The 17773-nt window shown below is 38.4% G+C and overlaps 5 protein-coding genes and 1 non-coding gene across 6 annotated transcripts; 5 read left to right on the top strand and 1 right to left on the bottom strand.

The window, feature by feature from the left end:
* Window positions 1-517: 517 nt before the first annotated feature.
* LOC110772479 (exocyst complex component EXO70I-like) lies at window positions 518-3178 on the top strand. Its single transcript, XM_021976919.2, has 2 exons — window positions 518-1447; window positions 1714-3178. Exons 1-2 carry the CDS (start codon window positions 650-652, stop codon window positions 3058-3060), a joined length of 2145 nt encoding a protein of 714 aa, XP_021832611.1. The 5' UTR covers window positions 518-649; the 3' UTR covers window positions 3061-3178.
* A 1361-nt stretch (window positions 3179-4539) lies between these two features.
* LOC110772477 (F-box family protein) lies at window positions 4540-7045 on the top strand. The gene is made up of 2 exons (XM_021976917.2): window positions 4540-5632; window positions 6369-7045. Exons 1-2 carry the CDS (start codon window positions 4727-4729, stop codon window positions 6855-6857), a joined length of 1395 nt encoding a protein of 464 aa, XP_021832609.1. The 5' UTR covers window positions 4540-4726; the 3' UTR covers window positions 6858-7045.
* A 90-nt stretch (window positions 7046-7135) lies between these two features.
* LOC110772487 (LIM domain-containing protein WLIM1) lies at window positions 7136-9262 on the bottom strand. Its single transcript, XM_021976927.2, has 5 exons — window positions 8790-9262; window positions 8042-8138; window positions 7914-7957; window positions 7732-7821; window positions 7136-7644 (listed from the first exon to the last, which is right to left on the bottom strand). The coding sequence occupies exons 1-5, from the start codon at window positions 8922-8924 to the stop codon at window positions 7417-7419; spliced, it is 594 nt and encodes a 197-aa protein (XP_021832619.1). The 5' UTR covers window positions 8925-9262; the 3' UTR covers window positions 7136-7416.
* A 984-nt stretch (window positions 9263-10246) lies between these two features.
* On the top strand, window positions 10247-10318 carry TRNAP-UGG (transfer RNA proline (anticodon UGG)). Its single transcript has one exon. It is a non-coding gene; the product is annotated as a tRNA-Pro (tRNA).
* Window positions 10319-10391: 73 nt separating this feature from the next.
* LOC110772455 (GPN-loop GTPase QQT1) lies at window positions 10392-13873 on the top strand. The gene is made up of 10 exons (XM_021976892.2): window positions 10392-10777; window positions 10989-11033; window positions 11128-11207; window positions 11631-11705; window positions 12104-12207; window positions 12318-12474; window positions 12601-12688; window positions 12771-12843; window positions 12925-13055; window positions 13516-13873. The coding sequence occupies exons 1-10, from the start codon at window positions 10686-10688 to the stop codon at window positions 13586-13588; spliced, it is 918 nt and encodes a 305-aa protein (XP_021832584.1). The 5' UTR covers window positions 10392-10685; the 3' UTR covers window positions 13589-13873.
* Window positions 13874-15952: 2079 nt separating this feature from the next.
* LOC110772490 (uncharacterized) lies at window positions 15953-17145 on the top strand. Its single transcript, XM_021976930.2, has one exon. It carries the CDS (start codon window positions 16033-16035, stop codon window positions 16831-16833), a length of 801 nt encoding a protein of 266 aa, XP_021832622.1. The 5' UTR covers window positions 15953-16032; the 3' UTR covers window positions 16834-17145.
* The last annotated feature ends 628 nt before the right edge of the window (window positions 17146-17773 follow it).

Consider the following 17773-nt stretch of genomic DNA (forward strand, 5'->3'; position numbering starts at 1 on the left):
AATTCCTTGATTCCCCTATATAAAATTCGTTGATTCATGATTTTCTTCATTCCTAGTACGTAAAGTAGATGTGAACGTCGTATGTGTTTGCAACATTGTTTTTCTTATGGTACGATAGCAAAAGAGTTTCTAAGTTATGCTCACAAAATCATGTGACAGATTATATAGCCTATTCTAATTATGAATCAAAATATATACACGTGCAATACATCAAACATAAACAAACGGAATTCTAGTAAATGAGTTGTCATCTAGAATTTTAAAATTTATTTTCATGTATGTGAACATTTTTAATCTTTTTATAAACCCAAAAAACCATCATCAATTAACTGAAGCCCAAATGGCATCATTGGGAATTGACTTCCAGGCAAACATGAACCGGGCTTGACACTTTCACCATTGGACTGATTCATGGGGGTTTCCACAATACCGGCTGAGCGCATTCCCTAATTTCAAATTTCCCATTTGTTTCTTTCAACAAACAAATGCCATTTGTTCTTAGTTTGCATCGATAGCAGCCTCCCCGATGTTACGTCCTTGTCTTCTTCTGCCCCCCAAACACACCGTCCCTCTTGTTAACGCATCATATTCATATAGCTCCATAACATCACAGCCTCTCACAGGCAGCCATTGAAGCTCAGAAGAATTAATGGGGTCCAATTACAAAGCAGCTTCAAGGCTCTCTGATCTCGAGCTAACATGTTCAGACCTGAAAATCATACTGAAAGCAACGGCCAAGATGGAAGAAAGCCTCCGAAAGATGGACAACAAGTTTGAGGTCATAGACGAGACTCTGTTGACATCTTCAAGAAGAGTGGCTCCTTTACAGTCGTTAGCCATGGCCACCAAAGCCTTGGAGACTAGAATTAACAGAGCTGTAACTCCAGCTCTTGCTCTTCTCGACAACTTCAAGCTCTCCGAGTCAATCCAGCACAAGCTGCTCGAACTCTCGGAGAAAATGTCAACCGAGAAATCAACGAGCAAAAGGCTCAAGAAACTTGTGAAATATGTGGATTGTGTTGATCAGCTTAAGGTTTCAATCGATTGTATTTGTCAGGAGGGAGAGCCGGTGATCCAGAGGCTTCAGGAGGTGGTGGAGTTCTTGAGCCGAACGAAGGCGACTGATCAATACAGGACGCATAGGTTGAGAGAAACTCTGGTCACTCTCAAGGCTCTGTATGAAACAGAGGTGGATGCTATGAGATTTGAAGGGTTGCTTGATGAGGCTCTGCTGAATTTGCAGGATGAGTATGAGAGCATTTTGGAGCAGATAAGGCATCGAAATGTCGTGGAGTTGCAGGCTGCTGATAAAGATGATAGGGGTGATGAGATGGTGATCATGGGTTCTGATTTGGGGACTGAGTTGGAGGTTGAACTTCTTAGAAGGATTTCACAAACCCTAGATGCCGATGATTGCTTGGACATATGCATCGATATTTATGTTAAGGTAAATTCAGCACGGTTGCATCCTCCTTAGTTTTGAGTAACGTTAAAAGCGTCACATTTTTAGATCATATTAGCGAATCACATTATATGACAAATTTGCTTAACTTGTGACACCATTTACATGAATGTATGATTCACATATAATTAATATTAATTAAGCTGAATGTTGCGTGAATGTATGATCTACTAAAAGAACATTAATCCATGTAGCAATAGAGGCCCTTTGAAGTTTAAATCTTATTAGTTATAATTTTTGGTGTTCAACAGGTGAGATACAAAAGAGTTGCCAAAGCACTAATGAGGCTAAACCCAGAGTACTTAAAAAGTCACACTCCAGAAGAAATAGATGAAATGCCATGGGAGAGCTTAGAGACAGCCATAACCCTTTGGATCCAACACTTTGAACTTGCAGTCAAAGCAGTGCTTGTATCAGAGAAGAAGCTCTGTGAACAAGTACTAGGCGGCATAATGGAGGGTTTGATCTGGCCAGAATGCTTCGCGAAAATCGCAGACAAAATCATGGCGGTGTTCTTCAGGTTCGGAGAAGGCGTAGCCAGGAGCAGCAAAGAGCCCCAGAAGCTGTTCAAGCTCCTGGACATGTTCGACTCCTTGGAGAAGCTCAAGCCTGGATTCTCTGAGGTGTTCGACGGCGAATCGGGAGCCGACATCTGCATAAGATTCAGGGAACTTGAGAAGCTTCTCATTCATGCTTCAAGTAAAGTGTTTTGGGAATTTGGGCTTCAAATTGAAGGCAGTTCAGATGGATTGCCTCCACCTCCAGATGGGTCAGTGCCTAAAATAGTAAGGTACGCTGTGAACTACTTGAAATACTTAGCAACAGAGAATTACAGTGTCGCCATGGCCAAGGTTTTAAGAACAGAGCAAATTTGGAAAGCAGGGATTTTGTCCAAACCAGAAACTGATGAGAATCTGCTCAGAGACGCCATTTGCAACATCATGGAAGCTTTGCAGAGGAATGTGGAGGCAAAACGTTCGGGTTACAATAACAACAGCAGGGACAAATTGGGTATTTCAATCCCTCTTCCTCATGTGTTTTCCATGAACACTTACTGGTACATTTACATGAGGACCAGAAACACAGAGCTCGGGAAGCTCTTGGGAGACCAGTACTTGAAAAAGAACTACAAAGTGGTGGCCGAGGAATCTGCTTACATGTACCAGAAGCAGGCGTGGGTCCCACTGGTGAGGATCTTGGAGCAGGATGATCTGGAGAAACAGAGCAAAGAGGCGAAGGTGGGGCTGGTGAGGTTGAAAATTGAGGCGTTCATGAAGGGCTTGGACGACATTTCCAAGAGGCACAAGGGGTTTTGTGTTATTCCGGAGGTTGACTTGAGGCAGCAGATTAGATCGGCTACCGTGAAGCTTGTGATTCCGGCTTACACTGAGTTCTTGAACTCGTTCTCGGCCGCGTTGCAGGGGAAGTCGTATTTGAGTCCCGAGTCGGTTCAGGAGGTGCTGGGTCAAGTTTTTGACGATGGGGATGGGAAGCTTAAGCGCCGTGGTTCTAGGGATCGGACGGGTGGTGGGAGTTCGGGGATGGACGGTAGGATCAAGGACTTTCGACGGTCTAGATCGAATACCAGTGACTTGTGAGAGAGCTTCGATGCCGTTGAATTGAATTACTTTTTTATGTATGAGTTTGATGGTAGTGAATATAAATGCAAGCATGTGTGCATTGAAAGAATTCTTAATAGTTATTAATAGTGATTCTTCGCGCCATACAGTTACAAATCGATTTCTCTTCACTATACCAAATTTCTTGGTAAAATTACAGAACTATAAATAAATAAATTATATCCATTAGGTTTAAATTATATCAAGGGAATGTGTATCATATATTTGATGGGTATCAAAGGAATGTGTATCATAATTTCTATAAGCTCAATGTTGATGGAGCTATTGACAACACAACAGGCTTGCGTAGTACAAGTGCAGTTCAAAATGATTATGGAAATTTTATGGGTGCTCTAGCTATACAAAGCCCTTGTGGGATTTCCATTCTAGCTAAAGAATTGCAAACGAATTATATAGGAATTTTATTTGTTGCAGATGCTGGGTTTTTCCATCTCCTCATAGAAATTGACTCTTCTGAGGCTGTTATGATGATTAATTTATGGGAGACTATGTGGGCTAATGTCGGCAACATTGTGGATGATGTGAGAGACTTGCTCGTGCAGTTTTCTTTAAAGGAAGTCAAACTTCAACCTAGGGAGTGTAATAAAGTAGCTCATACTATTGCCTGTATTGCTTTACATCCTTATTATTGATTAGAAGAAGGACATGCGTGACTAATGCATTGTATTATTGATGACCTTATTGTAACCAATGCTTCTGGTTAATGAAATCTACTTATTTTTCAAGAAAAAAAAATGATGGGTATGAAGAAGAAAATAAATGTACATGCCTATTTATAAATAAGTTATTCAAAATTCCATTTTATGATAGAAAAAACACCTAAAGACCCATTTTATAGAAATATAAATAATAATAAAACCCTATACACGAGGGTTTTTTGACACGCACTACGAAGTTGTTATGAGAGTTTGAATATGAGATCACTGGTCAAGATCATGTTGACATTATTGCACCGAATATATATATATTAGTAAAAGCGATAGTCTAAATTAGAAGGAATGACGATTTCACGCACACAACTAAGATGCTATGGTGGTTCGAATCTAACACCTCTTGTCTGCAAATCAAGGCTGTTTTCCACTGAGTTAGATCCCATCGACTTATTACATTGAATATTAAGAGTTGATAAATAAGTGTATTTTCACTAAAATTAACAATTGTCGGGGGAATATAGGGAAATAAAATAGGTGGGGAATATTTTTCTTAGATGAAAAAAAGAGTTGCCAAATAAAAGAATGAAGTACCATATATTTGTGGGTCAGCAGATTTGTTGGCCTTAGCTAAGCCTAAGTTTATTCCTGATTAGTTTAGTTTATTGGGCCTCCGGCCTCTCCATTACCAACAAATGAAACAAAAAATACCGTATCTATGTAATAATCTGCTAAATTACAATTGTACCCCCACAAACCCTGTAAATGTACTGGTCGAAGAATGATTCCAAATTCAACCCAACACGTTGAAGAATGATTCCCTATGGTCGAAGAATCTCCAAAAATTCAATCCAACACAACACTTCTCTTTCCCTTGTCCAACACCACCACAACAACTACCTGTATTTCCCACCAATTTTCCCCAGAAAATTCCCAAATTTACCTGGAAAATCAAGCCGAATACCAAACAAAAAATGTCGACGGTCAAAGACACAAGTCTCACAATTGACGAATTGGGTTGTTCCGTTTCCTTCGCCGATTTCCCCGAGGACGTCCAGCTCTGCGTTCTCTCCTTCCTCACGCCTCCCGAGATCGCCAGCTTCGCCTGCACATCGAAACGGTTCGTTTCGCTGTGCAAAAACGATGGCAAGCTTTGGTTCTCTATGTGCGACCGCAGGTGGGGCTCCAAGACCCAGATCAAGAAATGGGGAATTGGGAAAATCACCTACAGAATTCTCTACCAGACCCTCAGCGATTGGGAAAATCTGATTGGATTCTGGCGCCAAGGCGGCATCGCGACATCTCCACCGTTGATTTTCTTCGAGTGGGGCCCATCGTTCATGACCGGCTTCCGGGTCTCTCCGGCCAAGGACGGTACATACGGTGTCGTAAAGGCACCCTTTTTGTGGATGAGTCTCTCGCCGGAGGGCCAAGTTTTGAACTTTCTCGACCCGGAAGGCCGGACCGAGATTTCGGAAGATTTCGCTAATTCCTCGCGGTTCAAGTTTGCGGAGAGCGATTTAGTTCCGGTCAATTTGAGCTTAATGGGGAAAACCCATTTTGTTGTGGAGGAAGATATGAGCTTTGGGGCTCGGAGAAGTTCCAGCTCAGTTAGTGGGCGCGGAGACGATGGTGGGGTCGGTGAGGATTTGATTGGAGCCGAGACTAGTGGGTCCCCAGGGACATCACCGGACCAGTTGGTGGTGGAGATTTATCAGTACTTTGCGAACCGGACCAGCCCAGGTGGAGATAGAGCTTCGAGGAGGCAGAGGAGGAGAGAGAAGGAAAAGCAGGCCAGGAGGAAGTTGGAGCCTCAGCATTTCGTGAAGATTGTTGATTGCTCGCCTACACCAACTCGGCCTTTACAGGGCCTATGGAAGGTGCCTTTTTTTCCTTTATGCTTGTATGATTCAGCTGAAAGTTGGAAAATCAGTTGTTTTATGCTTTAAGGTTGTTGTTGCAGTTTCTATGCCTAATTACAGAGATACAGATATTGACATCTTCTCCTGATTTTGCTTGTGAAGTGCTTGTCGGACAAACTATGCCATTCAGTGTTGGTGGACTACATTTTATTTAGTTTGTATTTTGGAATTTAGAACTGGCTCCTGAATTTGCTTCCTATCTTATAAGACTATTCTCTCCAAGAATTTCCATTGGCTGTATTTCTGAGTGTTTTGCTTCGGTAAGGTTAGTATTGGATGGTTTATCAGGTTGGTCTTCGTGTTCTTAGATTATACAAACAAATCCACATCAATTTGTTATGTAGTAGAATTAGGAACAGAGATCTGTCTACATGAATCCCTTATTTTAGAAGTGCTTGAATATTGAGGTCGGTGCTTATGCTTCATTGATTTGTACCAAGTAGAACTCCCAAACTACTTGGTATAAGTTAGTACAGAAAACATGGGACTGCTTAGAAGTCAGATTGCTGTCTTAGGATAGTTGGATCAATCTACCTTGGGCATCCAAACTTTGTGTAAGAGGCAGCTCTAGTGTTAACTGATTGGTTTTGCTCCTTTCACTCTTGCTTATTGTAATGTGTCATAGCAAGATGGTGGATTCACAAGAGGTTTCAATTGTGGCTTAATTGACCCCCTCTTCTTCTTCCAACTGCAGGGAATTTATGATGACATGACCTTGGGTTTTTACCTTGTTGCATATGATGACATTGGGGGCATTTCCTGCCAAAAGGTTTGCGACTCGTCTGGAAATTTTTGCAGCTTCGCACATGTTATCAGGAAACACCCGGTCTTTTGGACAATGAACCCTACTTTTATTGAGTCTCCATTTTCCCCAGAGGAAGAAAATTTGTATACTAGTCGGATACATCTTCAACCAACTGCAGCAGCAGCTCACATTCACCAGCATCTCCCTCTCACAGGAAACAAAGGAGTCTCTCGCATTCTTTGCATAAACTTCAGTCATGATCTGGCTATTCCACACTTGGCAGGAACTACCACAAACCCACTGCATGCTCAGGGGCGGATTTGGCAGTATTGGGATGGAACGTTTGGGTTTGGATTTCTTCAAGATAGTTTTATCAGAGACCTGAAGCATGTTGCCAAGAATGGTTGTCTTCTTGACACCGCGGAGCATTTGTTGTGACTGTTGTACTACTTTGGGAATTTTTTTATTTTTTATTTTTGTACAGACACCCTTTGCTTGTTGCCACTTAATGCTGTGGCACTGTGTACTATAACTTCCATTGCAAAACCAATGGTTGAATTTCTGAAAATTTTCTTCTGTGGAATCATCTAATAAAATGTTCAATTACCTGTTGGCTCATAACTAAATCTCTATACCATTTTTATTACTTTTAATTTAAGACCACTCAGCTTGAATGAGAACTGTTCTTTTGGTGTTAGAGAGCTTGCATAGTAAGATAGAGAGAACAATGGGACATATCAACATTTATTCAATGCCAACAAGAACACAATAAGAGGAGAAAAAAAAACAGCCTCATTTGGGTCTTTAGGAAAGGGGCTAGTTGAAAATAGGTTTTGGCATCTCATTGTAGCATTCACAACCTCACAGCAAAACTAAAAAACAGCAAATGAATGAACCCACACACTTCAATTATACAAAGGACTCCATCTGTATCAGGGACAGCAACACCACATAAAGAAGGGATGCTAAGGGGAAAAAAAGTTATCCATTCTTTGTATCATATTTCGGTAGCAACTTCTCTGGCACTGGCATTCTCATCGACGGTGTTCTTCTCATAGTCACCCTCAAGCTGGCTTAAGTTTCCTTTCTCCTTGATGAGTTGGGTGTGGTGGTGTTTGCAGTAGAGTCGGCCCTCGTGCGCAATATAGTTTGATGGGCTGATTGTACATCCTCCATGTGAGCATTTGAAACACATCTTGTGGTAAGGAGTTCCATTCACAGTAACCTATTGATCAATGTCAAAATATTAATGTTAGGTTTCTTTGCTGATGACAGCATGTGGAGAAATGATAATTTCAGAAGTTGGTCTTACCTTTTCTGTTGGATAAACAGTATTCTTGCAGCCAAAGCATTTATCTCTGGTTCCACCAAACATACTTGAAGCTTTGGCTACTGCAGGTTTCTGTTAAAACAGTTTATCATCAAGATGATGAGCAGATATTAAGGACTTGTATGATCCATATTAAAGCAATTAAATTTCTGGGGAATATATACCTCATTATCAACAGGTCTCTCTGGTTTTACAATTTTTGGTGTCCCTGAAAAGGAAAATGAAACAGAATTTGATCACCTTGAACCACTGAGAGAGAGATTTAATTAATTTGGTGAATTTTTAGTTTTACCTTCAAAACTTTTGTCAAGACTGCCAGTTCTTTTAAAGAGCTGATCAAAATGTGGCCTGCAGTACAGCACTCCCTCAAATGAATTGTAGTTGCTGAGCTGCAAAATGATATTTTGGTCAACGGAGTTGTATATGAAAACCAAAAATGTGGAAGCTGGAATTAACTTTTAATTTTAAAACATACTTCAAGAACATGTATGTTGTTGTGAGAGACGAATCATCATATGGGCAACAGCCAACAGATGAAGATTAAATCATATCTCTATAAAGAATAATTCTTGGATAGAACAATGCCAGAATAACTAGTAGATGATAAGGTTGCCAATCTGGAAACTGATCTAGTTCTGTTCTTGGGTTTGAACTACACATATATATCAAGTTTTGGGGGTCTGATCTATGATTCTGTAATATCAAGATGCAGGTGAGACTTGATAAGCATAAGACTTCCAATGTGACTGGACAAGAAAGAATATCTACCAGGTCGTTGTAAATAGCTAAAAGGTTTTTTGTTTTAGGCCAAAGAAGAAAGGGTATCTACTCTAAACAAGAAAGAAAGTAGCTTGATCATACAGATGGGAATTCTGAAGAAATATAGTCTTATAGCATTATAGGACCAGAAGAATGAAAAAAAACTTCAAGCAAAATGAGATCCATTTTGCTTCTTTAATTCAACAATCTGTCCCCAGAATTTTGCCAAAGAGAGATTTTAAGTCTTAAGTTAGTGAAACAATGTAAGATATATGTACTACCTTGAGGGTTCCCTTGCAGTGGTGGCATCGAAAGCAGGCTTTGTGGTAGATACGGTTATCGGCTGTTAGCTTATCAACCAGATACACAGTCTTGTCACAAGCCATGCACTTCTGGGTTGTTCCTGCAAATGCCATGACTTCTTCCTGTTCACACTATCTCTCTCTCTCTCTCTCTCTCTCCCCCTAAGAAAAACTGAAGGAGATAAGAAAAATGAATAAGGGAGATCAAAATATGTGGGTTGCAGGGGATTGCAGAGACCAAAAGCACAACTGTGGATGAATATGATTAAAGTTAGCTGCAATTAGCAATCATGTTGTCCCATTTCCAAGCACCCACCTACCACTCTCTGTCTGTTAGATATTTTTTTCTTAATTAGCTTCCCCCCTGTCCTCCAAATGAAAACAAAGGCTTACATTACATTGCATATAAACCATGCATTTGCTTTTTCTTTCTATTTCTTTCCTTTTTTTCCTAATTGATTTCTGCATTATGAGATGGTAGCTGGAAATTCAAAAGGGATATAAACCAAATTTGCTGACTTCATTACAAAATTAATAGCTGGCCTGGCCAACATGGATGGCCCAATCTATTGGTTGATCAGTTGGGGTGATCAGAAAATGACTATAAATAAAGTTCGTTTGCTTTAATTAAGTTTCAAGCTAAATTAGGAGTGGGACACTAATAAGTGGGATACATGTTTGGATGGGTAACACCTGAAAACCCTTTAAAAAAAAATTGAACTTGAAGCATCAAATGACTTTAATTATCGTAAGTTTGATGCTCCATGCCATCAAATGCCAGCACTTCATCAACCAATTGCCTAGCTGGCTTGCTTGCTTCAGTTCTCAAAAGTATCTTTGTTCCTCCATGATTACACTGTTTTACATCGAACACGAATTTACTCGATTGACAATCTAACAACATATCGATTATGGTGAATTGCCTAGCTTCTTTTCGCTAATTCACCTAAACATGTATGAGAAAAATCATGGGCAAAGTAACATTGCACGAGTCTGAAATGATGAGGCACCAGTCTTTTAACCTAATTCTTTTACCTTCTTCCACCGCACTCTATCATGATGACAGCTCTCTTCCATGTTCCATGCTTCCATGGGTGCCCCACATTGACTTTTGCGTTGCCTTAATGTGAGCTATATTTTGCCAATATAGGCCCCTCCTCCATGTATTAGCAGCTCAACATTTAAATTATTTACATGCAAAGTCATAATTATCTGCAAAAGCTTGTGCTGTGTATTAGGAGGTCTCATCCCATCCCATGTGAATGAAAGTGAGGTGACATAAAGCGTCTCCAAAACTGTAATCATAGTCCTCCCCAACACCAGAACAATGGGCCCCGGGGTATGCTGAATGGATGTAGATGGTCCATGGGCTTAATTAGAGATTCTTTCACACTAAAGTGGTATAAATTTAGTTTTATGTAGATAGTTAACAAAGCGGGCATTTGGTCTAGTGGTATGATTCTCGCTTTGGGTGCGAGAGGTCCCGAGTTCGATTCTCGGAATGCCCCCTTTTCATTTTATGAAAATTAAGAGCCTGATATTGGATTTGAATCCAATTTTATAAACTTAAAAATACATTTTAAGCCCCCAAAATCCGAATGTCTGTTTTTTCATAAATCTTTTTTCCTACTAGTCTCTCATTGCTTGAGCTAGGTTTTCAAGTTGTATACCAAATAAGTTTTTGAAACTTGAAAAATAGAAGTTTTTGAGTTCCTGGATTCCAAACGCACCCTAATTGTTTTTGACTTTTTTTTGCCGCCTCAAGCACCCGCCCCCAAATTTCAAGCCCTAGCCTCCTCAGTCTGGAACCCAGTCGACAACATAAACGAAGAAGACGAAGTTTTGACAACGAAAAAAAACGAAGACGAAGTGAAAATGGTTTTTGGGCAAGTGGTGATTGGTCCACCTGGGTCAGGGAAGACCACCTACTGCAATGGCATGTCTCAGTTTCTCCAACTCATTGGAAGGTAAATTTTCACCTCTGCTTCTGGTTTTTTTCTTTGGTAACATAGGGGGCAAAGCCCAAACCAAAGAGACTACACAGAAACAAATATATGCCTCAAGAGGCCATTCTCTTTGCTTCTGGTTTTCAAGTTTTCCTTCCTATGGCGTCAATATTCTCCATATGAATCTGTCTGGATCGTCTGCAATGACAACTTTATCATTTCGGGCATGCAGAAAAGTTGCTGTTATCAATTTGGATCCTGCTAACGATGCATTGCCGTATCCTACTCATTAGTTTACTTTTCATTCTTCATATTTTGCAGTTTAGTAGTTTCCTTTCCTTGTAGTATGTCAAGCCTTTACTTAAATTTAGATATGAATGTGCTGTGAACATAGAGGATCTTATAAAACTAAGTGATGTGATGGTGGAGCACGGTCTTGGTCCAAATGGAGGTGAGCTCATATTAATTTTTATTTATTTATTTAGTATATCTAAATATCTATAAACACTTTTGGTTCATCACTTGGATAAAGTAAAATGTGCAAATGTTTGTTTTTCTTTTATTAGCAATGTTTGGATTGTAAATGAAAAAGAAAATTGGATAGTTTACGGTCAGCTGTTATCAGATGGTTTGCGATCAGCTATTCCTGTTTATTTTTTGCCAAGATCCTCATAGAGTTATGATTAACCTTTTAATGGGTGCTTAAGAGTGTGCTTTTGTTAGACTCAACAAATGATGCTTTTTTTTTTCGTGTGTGGAAATATTATAGTCTTTTAGAAGTTTTTTAATGGATTTTGTGATCAACATACTTGTAAAGTATATGGCCCATTCTGGTTCTGCAACTATTGAAGTTTCTTTTGTCATGTTCATCCAGGTCTTGTATATTGCATGGATTATCTAGAGAAGAATATTGACTGGTTGGAGGCGAAGTTGAAACCTCTTATAAAAGGTTTGTTTGTTTTGTCTTGCTTTACTTATTTAAATATTCAGGCTCTCGAAATTATGATCAGGCTAATCCTTTTTTAGTTTGTCAGAGGTTATGATTATTCTTGACCATACTTTTATCCCCCCGAAACTTTTGAGATGTCCAGTCCTGTCATGATGTTTGCTTGAGATACATCAATACTGCTTCTTCGACTTGTTACAACTGTCTTTTTTCATGTTGTTTATATTAAGAGAAGTTGTACAGTTCTCGTTTTTGGTTATCTAACTGCAGTCCTGTAGAGTTATGCATCATAATAGTTTGTTTGCAAGGAATGGCATGTTAGTGTTCTTGTATGTTGTCCCCTGAGCAGTGATGAAATAACAGTTGTATTTTGCTGCCTAACAATGTTATTAACTTTGCAGATCACTACTTTCTCTTTGATTTCCCTGGCCAAGTCGAACTATTCTTTCTTCACTCCAGTGCCAAGAATGTTATCATGAAACTTGTAAAGAAGTTAAACCTCAGGGTATGTTATAATCTTCTTTTCCAATCTTTGTAGCTTGCACCATTCACCAGGACCATGATAGTTGATGTGCCTTGTGCTTGTTATCTTGATGGCTTCCTGATTTGATGCAGTTGACTGCAGTTCATTTGGTTGATGCCCACCTTTGCAGTGACCCTGGGAAGTATGTTAGTGCATTGCTTCTCTCTTTATCAACCATGCTTCATATGGAACTCCCACACATAAATGTCTTGTCTAAGATTGATTTAATAGAGAGTTATGGAAAGCTAGGTATGGCTCTGGTTCTTTTTTTTTCTTCCTGTTCCTTTCTTATACATAACATTTAAATTATCTGATACTGATGTTGGTGCTCCTTATCCTTGCTAATTTTTGCTATTTTCTTTTTGATGTCTGCAGCTTTCAACCTTGATTTTTATACAGATGTAGAGAATCTATCTTATCTTCAATACAGTCTTGATCAGGATCCTCGCTCGGCTAAGTACAGGTGTGATTAACATTTGATCATGTGGAAAAGTTATGAAAAGCTTGCTTTGATATTAATAAAATGTTTATTGTTTGTATTGCAGAAAGCTCACTAAGGAGATTTGTGATGTAGTAGAAGATTACAGTCTTGTCAATTTTGCAACTTTAGATATTCAGGCATGCCAATCCCTCTTCACTTTACTCCTGACGTCGTGAACTTTTTGTACTCTGTGTTTTAAGTCAGTTGCTACTTTACAGGATAAAGAGAGTGTGGGGAATCTAGTTAAACTGATAGACAAGAGCAATGGATACATTTTTGCTGGCATAGAAGCGAGCGCAGTAGAGTTCAGCAAGATTGCAGTTGGTCCTGTTGATTGGGATTATTACAGATATCCTTTTAATTTGATTCTATAATAATATGTTTTCTCTTATTCCTTTATCTTGTCCACTTTTTGATGCATGCTTCAAGCTGTAGCATAATTTAGAATCAAATTTGTCCACTTTTTGTGGAAAATGTCCTACTAAACCACTAGTTTAAGTATCTGAAAGAATAATTCCGATCTACCATCACTTGGACTTGTTTGGCTGGGTATGAGTTAAACTAGTCAACCTAGTCACCGGGTTTCTACATTTACATCTAGGTGGACCAGAATGTGTATGAGATCCTCATATCCAGATAGGTAATGCTGCATTTTATTTGAATTGAAAAAACTTGATGTCCAGGAAGTTCTTTTGATTAGTTGATACATCTGAACTTTGTGGTTTTGTATTTCAATATTCATGTTGCATATAAATCAAAGAAATCGGAAGGTGTATTTTTAATGAGTTTTGCTTAACAAAGTAGCTCACAGTTGCAGCGGTGCAAGAGAAGTACATGAAGGATGACGAAAATTTTGATGATGATGAACACTCTGGAGAGTGACAATCTTCATTTTGTGAGAAAATGATTCTGGTGAGCATTGTATTGTTCCCCCGTTCTGCCTCATGATTAAGAGTCAGGCACCTCTCAAGGTGGCAGATGCTTTGTGTTGATGAAATTAGGCAATTCGCTCTTGCGTGGCTATTTTTGTATGATATATGTATGTCTCTTAGTCATGCCGTGTTTATTCATGTGAAAATGCAACTTACATAGAACTAATTAATTTACTAGAGATTGGGCAATATGATTATATTGGTTTTATAACAACAAAACAAAACTGTGGTTTTATGGGGGCTGGATTGAATTATGCACCGCCAATGATTATGTCGATGATCTTATTAAGAATTTAATAACTTCTACTCACTCTCTATCCTTACATAGTAGTGAGTTGATAACAAAGTTTTTTTTTTTTTTTTTTGGTAACAATAACAAAGTTTCTTCACGTAAAAGCGTGCGTATACACTACACAAAGGAAATCTGCTTTGCTGAAGAAGATGCCTTTGAACTTCTAGATGTTATAGACTTCTGGAAAATAAATGTTTGCAGGTGAGAAATGTCGGGCCCCGCTCCGAATTGCCGGGAATGTGTTTTATTATTATTATTATTTCCTTTTTTTTATCTTTCTCAAAACTTCAAGTTTTATTAAGAACATTCGAATATATAATTTCTAAAAGAAGAAAGAGAAAAGATGACAACAGTCATCGAGAGTAGTGTAGAGCAACAAATTGTAGCCACTTTCGTCCTAAATATATGATTTCCATTATTTTTAAAAATTTGGGCGAATTTATTTTAATTTGATGATTAATCTTGTAATTTTCTTCTTAATTTATATTCGATCAAGCGCGTGGAAATGGTCTGCCGTGTCGCTCACGGCTCAAGTTGACTTGTTCTAGTCGTCTAAGCATACCTCATCATCATCATGAATATCTATTTTGATGTTTTTAGATTTTTATATTCTGCAGCAGGCGGAAGTAAATACAATGGAAATAAATAAATAAATAAAAATAAATCTTTCTTTCTTGCATGTGGAGCTATCAGCTATGAAATGAAATTAGATTCATGTGTTAAATAATAAATTCCACGAAATGAATGGTTCAATTCAAATATTTTATATATATATATATTCAAATCAATCCATGGGCAGCAATACCATTCATATTTTGACATATTAAAAAGGGGAAAGAAAAAAAACATAATGACATATTTAGCTAAGGATTAGCTTAATCCTATTCAAATGAAACGCTTTGGTTTTTCAACAATGAGATTAAGGCTGAGATTATTATCCTATTAACTAAACATTTTGATTTTTCATTAATATATTGTATTTGAAAGATCTCACGGGTGATGCCATCCATCTAATGAATAAAAAAACATGCGTATTGCACAAGTTTTGCTTCCTCACACAGATTCTATTGATTTATTGCATGGAGAAAGCAATGACGGAAGCACTGAGATGGATTGCTCATTTTTCCTCTTAAATAACTGCAATTATTGCTCTTAACTGCAAATTAATATGAAAACACTTAGGTAATTTAACACATTAAGACATTCAAACGAAGGAAGTTATGAATTGGGAGAGTCATAAATAAAAGCAAGAAAGATTAGGCTAATACTCCCCTCTAGTCAATCTAATTATGAGTTTTCACGTATTGAATTAAAGATTCATATACTTATTTTGATTCGGTAGCGACGGTAGGTGTTAATAAAAGCATGAGAAGTCATAAATCAAACTAATTTTAATGTCATATTTAGTTGATAGAATAAAAGGTATAAACCACTTGTTTTTCCCATGCCAACGCCAACCTAACTAAAAAGAAGATATGCTTCTTTCTTGTGTGAAATTTAACACTTGCTTTTTGTTGACCAAAAACAACCGAGCCAACCTTCCACTCCAACTAATAATTCATGGTCCCAGTGGGCCAGTGGCCCTTCTAGATGACAAATATAAGCGCGTCACTCAACATTTATTGATAAAAATAAAAACTAAATATATTCTTATTAAAAAATTGGATAAAGACCGGGTAAAAGTTCAATTCAATAATACCCTTCTTCTCCAAGCATAAAGACCAGATAACAACTCAAATTTTAAATATTTTATAGATATCCTTGGTTTGCATTTGCAAAGAACAATCCGAACGTGTATACGTGGCATTGTTTTCTTTTCCTCCTCCCCAAGAAGTCAAACCACACCAAAATCCATATGGACGGAAGAAGCTTCTACAGGATTATGTTTTGTCAAACCTTCAATTGATTATGCTTTGTTTGGATCTGCCTTCTCTTTTTTTTTTTTGGTCAATAGCAGCTCCTTTTAATAACCATATATATATATATATATATATATATATATATATATATGTGGCTCTCTTCTCTTCCAATCAACCCACTCACAAAAAACCCACAACAGCAAACTCTCTCTCTCTCTCTCTCAAAAACTCAGTTGATTTCAAATGTTGAGCCCTTTCAGCTGTGGCTTTTTCCACCCAGAAGATGTTCACGATGAACCCATAAGTTCCAGTCCTTGTTCAACTCCAAGAAGATCGTCCAGAAGAAGCAGCAAGGACAGCAAAAACCCATACTCAAGCCGCGGCCTTGACAAGTTCTCTGCACTCTTAGCTGATCTTGAAGAGAAAAGGCAGAAGATTTATGCAGAAACGCCCCCACAGGACATATCGTTTGTCCGCTTTGTGTTCAAGGACTCAAACGACGACGTCCCCGTCCCGATCGTGATCAAAGTGAAGGACAAAAAGGAAGACCAAAACAACAACAAAATCAGCAAGCCTGATCAACATCAGGCACTGGTAAAAGAAAAGCATGTAACACCACTCGATAAATTTACCGTTGAGCCCTCAACACCCACCAAGGAAGTGTCCCAGGAGCAACCCAAGACTGATGATAAGAAGAGGAGGGCGTTTTGGTCATGGAGTTTCAGTGACATGAGCTTGGGCTTGTGGAAAAGGCCATCTTTTTATTTGCCAGTGGTTATGGTATTCATTTTGGTGCTGTTGACTGTGTTCGGGAGATCTGTTGCTATACTATGCACCTCTATTGGTTGGTATGCATTGCCAACGTTGAAAGAGAGCAGCAGCAGCACAAGAAGAGCATCAAAGAAAAAAGACCACGTTAGAAGATTCAGTGACAACAATAATAAGACGGCAGCCGATCATCATGGCTTGTCTTCTCCAAAGAGTAGTAGCCCCACCGCCGGTACGCCCCGTTCGCAACAGCACGGTCACCGGAAAAGCTGGTGACCATGATCATGATGCGATTGACTTGTGAATTTCTCCATATGTTAATTGGTTCTTTCTTTCTTTTTTCCTTTTTTTTTTTTGGGGTCAATATTTGGCTGCTCTGTATGTACAAGCTCTGTTTTTTAATTGGTTGCTTGTAGGGGGTTGGGTTGAAACTTAGAAATTCAACTCTCTGTTTGACATGTTTGTAAATGTAAATTATGAGTTATGTAGATAGTAGCCCATGTCATGTTAGCTCTTTATGGCATAGAGGTTTTGTAAGATGTAATCAGTGAAAACTGCCTGGTAATTCCATGATTATGTTGTTAATTATGTCTTGATCTTCTAGTTTTATGCTGAATTATTTCCCCAAAAAAGCTAATTAAGGATTAGGTTGTGGATTAAGCTATCATCATGAGTATAATTGTGTGGCGTTGCTTATAATAGTAAAAAACACAATGTTAACCAATTCGAGGTTAGATAACCTTTTTTCTTTTGGATAAACATTAAGAGATGTACAACGATCTCTTATAATGGGTCAACACACCTACGATAAAAGTTTTGGTGTAACAACGAGAATTACCACAACTAGATATCAAACTCATCACAAAATATATTGTAATCACGTCATAATGAAGCTGAGAGCTACAACAGATTATTTTATTGAATGCAAATCCTTGAGAAATCTGGAGCTCCTTTGGCCTTGCTATAATATACTTAACTAAATCCACTCCACTCCACGTTTCTCCTCTTCTTTTTAAACAAACAATTTTCACGTTTCTCCTCTACCATGAGATGCTGCGTACCACGATGATTATTTAATGGTAATAACCATATCAAATTTTCTTGGGAATTTAAGAAGGAAATTCTTGCCCACAACAATTAAATTAATCAACCTTCAAGATCATATTGCTTAGAATATGATAAAGGAACAACAAAATTTGATTTTTTCAGATTACAC

Source organism: Prunus avium, chromosome 1, assembly GCF_965620075.1.
Source record: "Prunus avium chromosome 1, drPruAviu1.hap1.1, whole genome shotgun sequence".
In the NCBI taxonomy this organism is placed as follows: Eukaryota; Viridiplantae; Streptophyta; class Magnoliopsida; order Rosales; family Rosaceae; genus Prunus; species Prunus avium.

Coding starts and splice junctions, on each gene's coding strand:
- LOC110772455 (XM_021976892.2), top strand. CDS start 10,686: ATGGTTTTTGGGCAAGTGGTGATTGGTCCACCTGGGTCAGGGAAGACC. Junction 11,706..12,103: donor GTTGAAACCTCTTATAAAAG/GTTTGTTTGTTT, acceptor TTAACTTTGCAG/ATCACTACTTTCTCTTTGAT. Junction 12,208..12,317: donor TAAAGAAGTTAAACCTCAGG/GTATGTTATAAT, acceptor GATTTGATGCAG/TTGACTGCAGTTCATTTGGT.
- LOC110772479 (XM_021976919.2), top strand. CDS start 650: ATGGGGTCCAATTACAAAGCAGCTTCAAGGCTCTCTGATCTCGAGCTA. Junction 1,448..1,713: donor GCATCGATATTTATGTTAAG/GTAAATTCAGCA, acceptor GGTGTTCAACAG/GTGAGATACAAAAGAGTTGC.
- LOC110772477 (XM_021976917.2), top strand. CDS start 4,727: ATGTCGACGGTCAAAGACACAAGTCTCACAATTGACGAATTGGGTTGT. Junction 5,633..6,368: donor CTTTACAGGGCCTATGGAAG/GTGCCTTTTTTT, acceptor TTCCAACTGCAG/GGAATTTATGATGACATGAC.
- LOC110772487 (XM_021976927.2), bottom strand. CDS start 8,924: ATGGCATTTGCAGGAACAACCCAGAAGTGCATGGCTTGTGACAAGACT. Junction 7,822..7,913: donor AGAGACCTGTTGATAATGAG/GTATATATTCCC, acceptor CTGTTTTAACAG/AAACCTGCAGTAGCCAAAGC. Junction 7,645..7,731: donor CTGTTTATCCAACAGAAAAG/GTAAGACCAACT, acceptor ATTGATCAATAG/GTTACTGTGAATGGAACTCC.
- LOC110772490 (XM_021976930.2), top strand. CDS start 16,033: ATGTTGAGCCCTTTCAGCTGTGGCTTTTTCCACCCAGAAGATGTTCAC.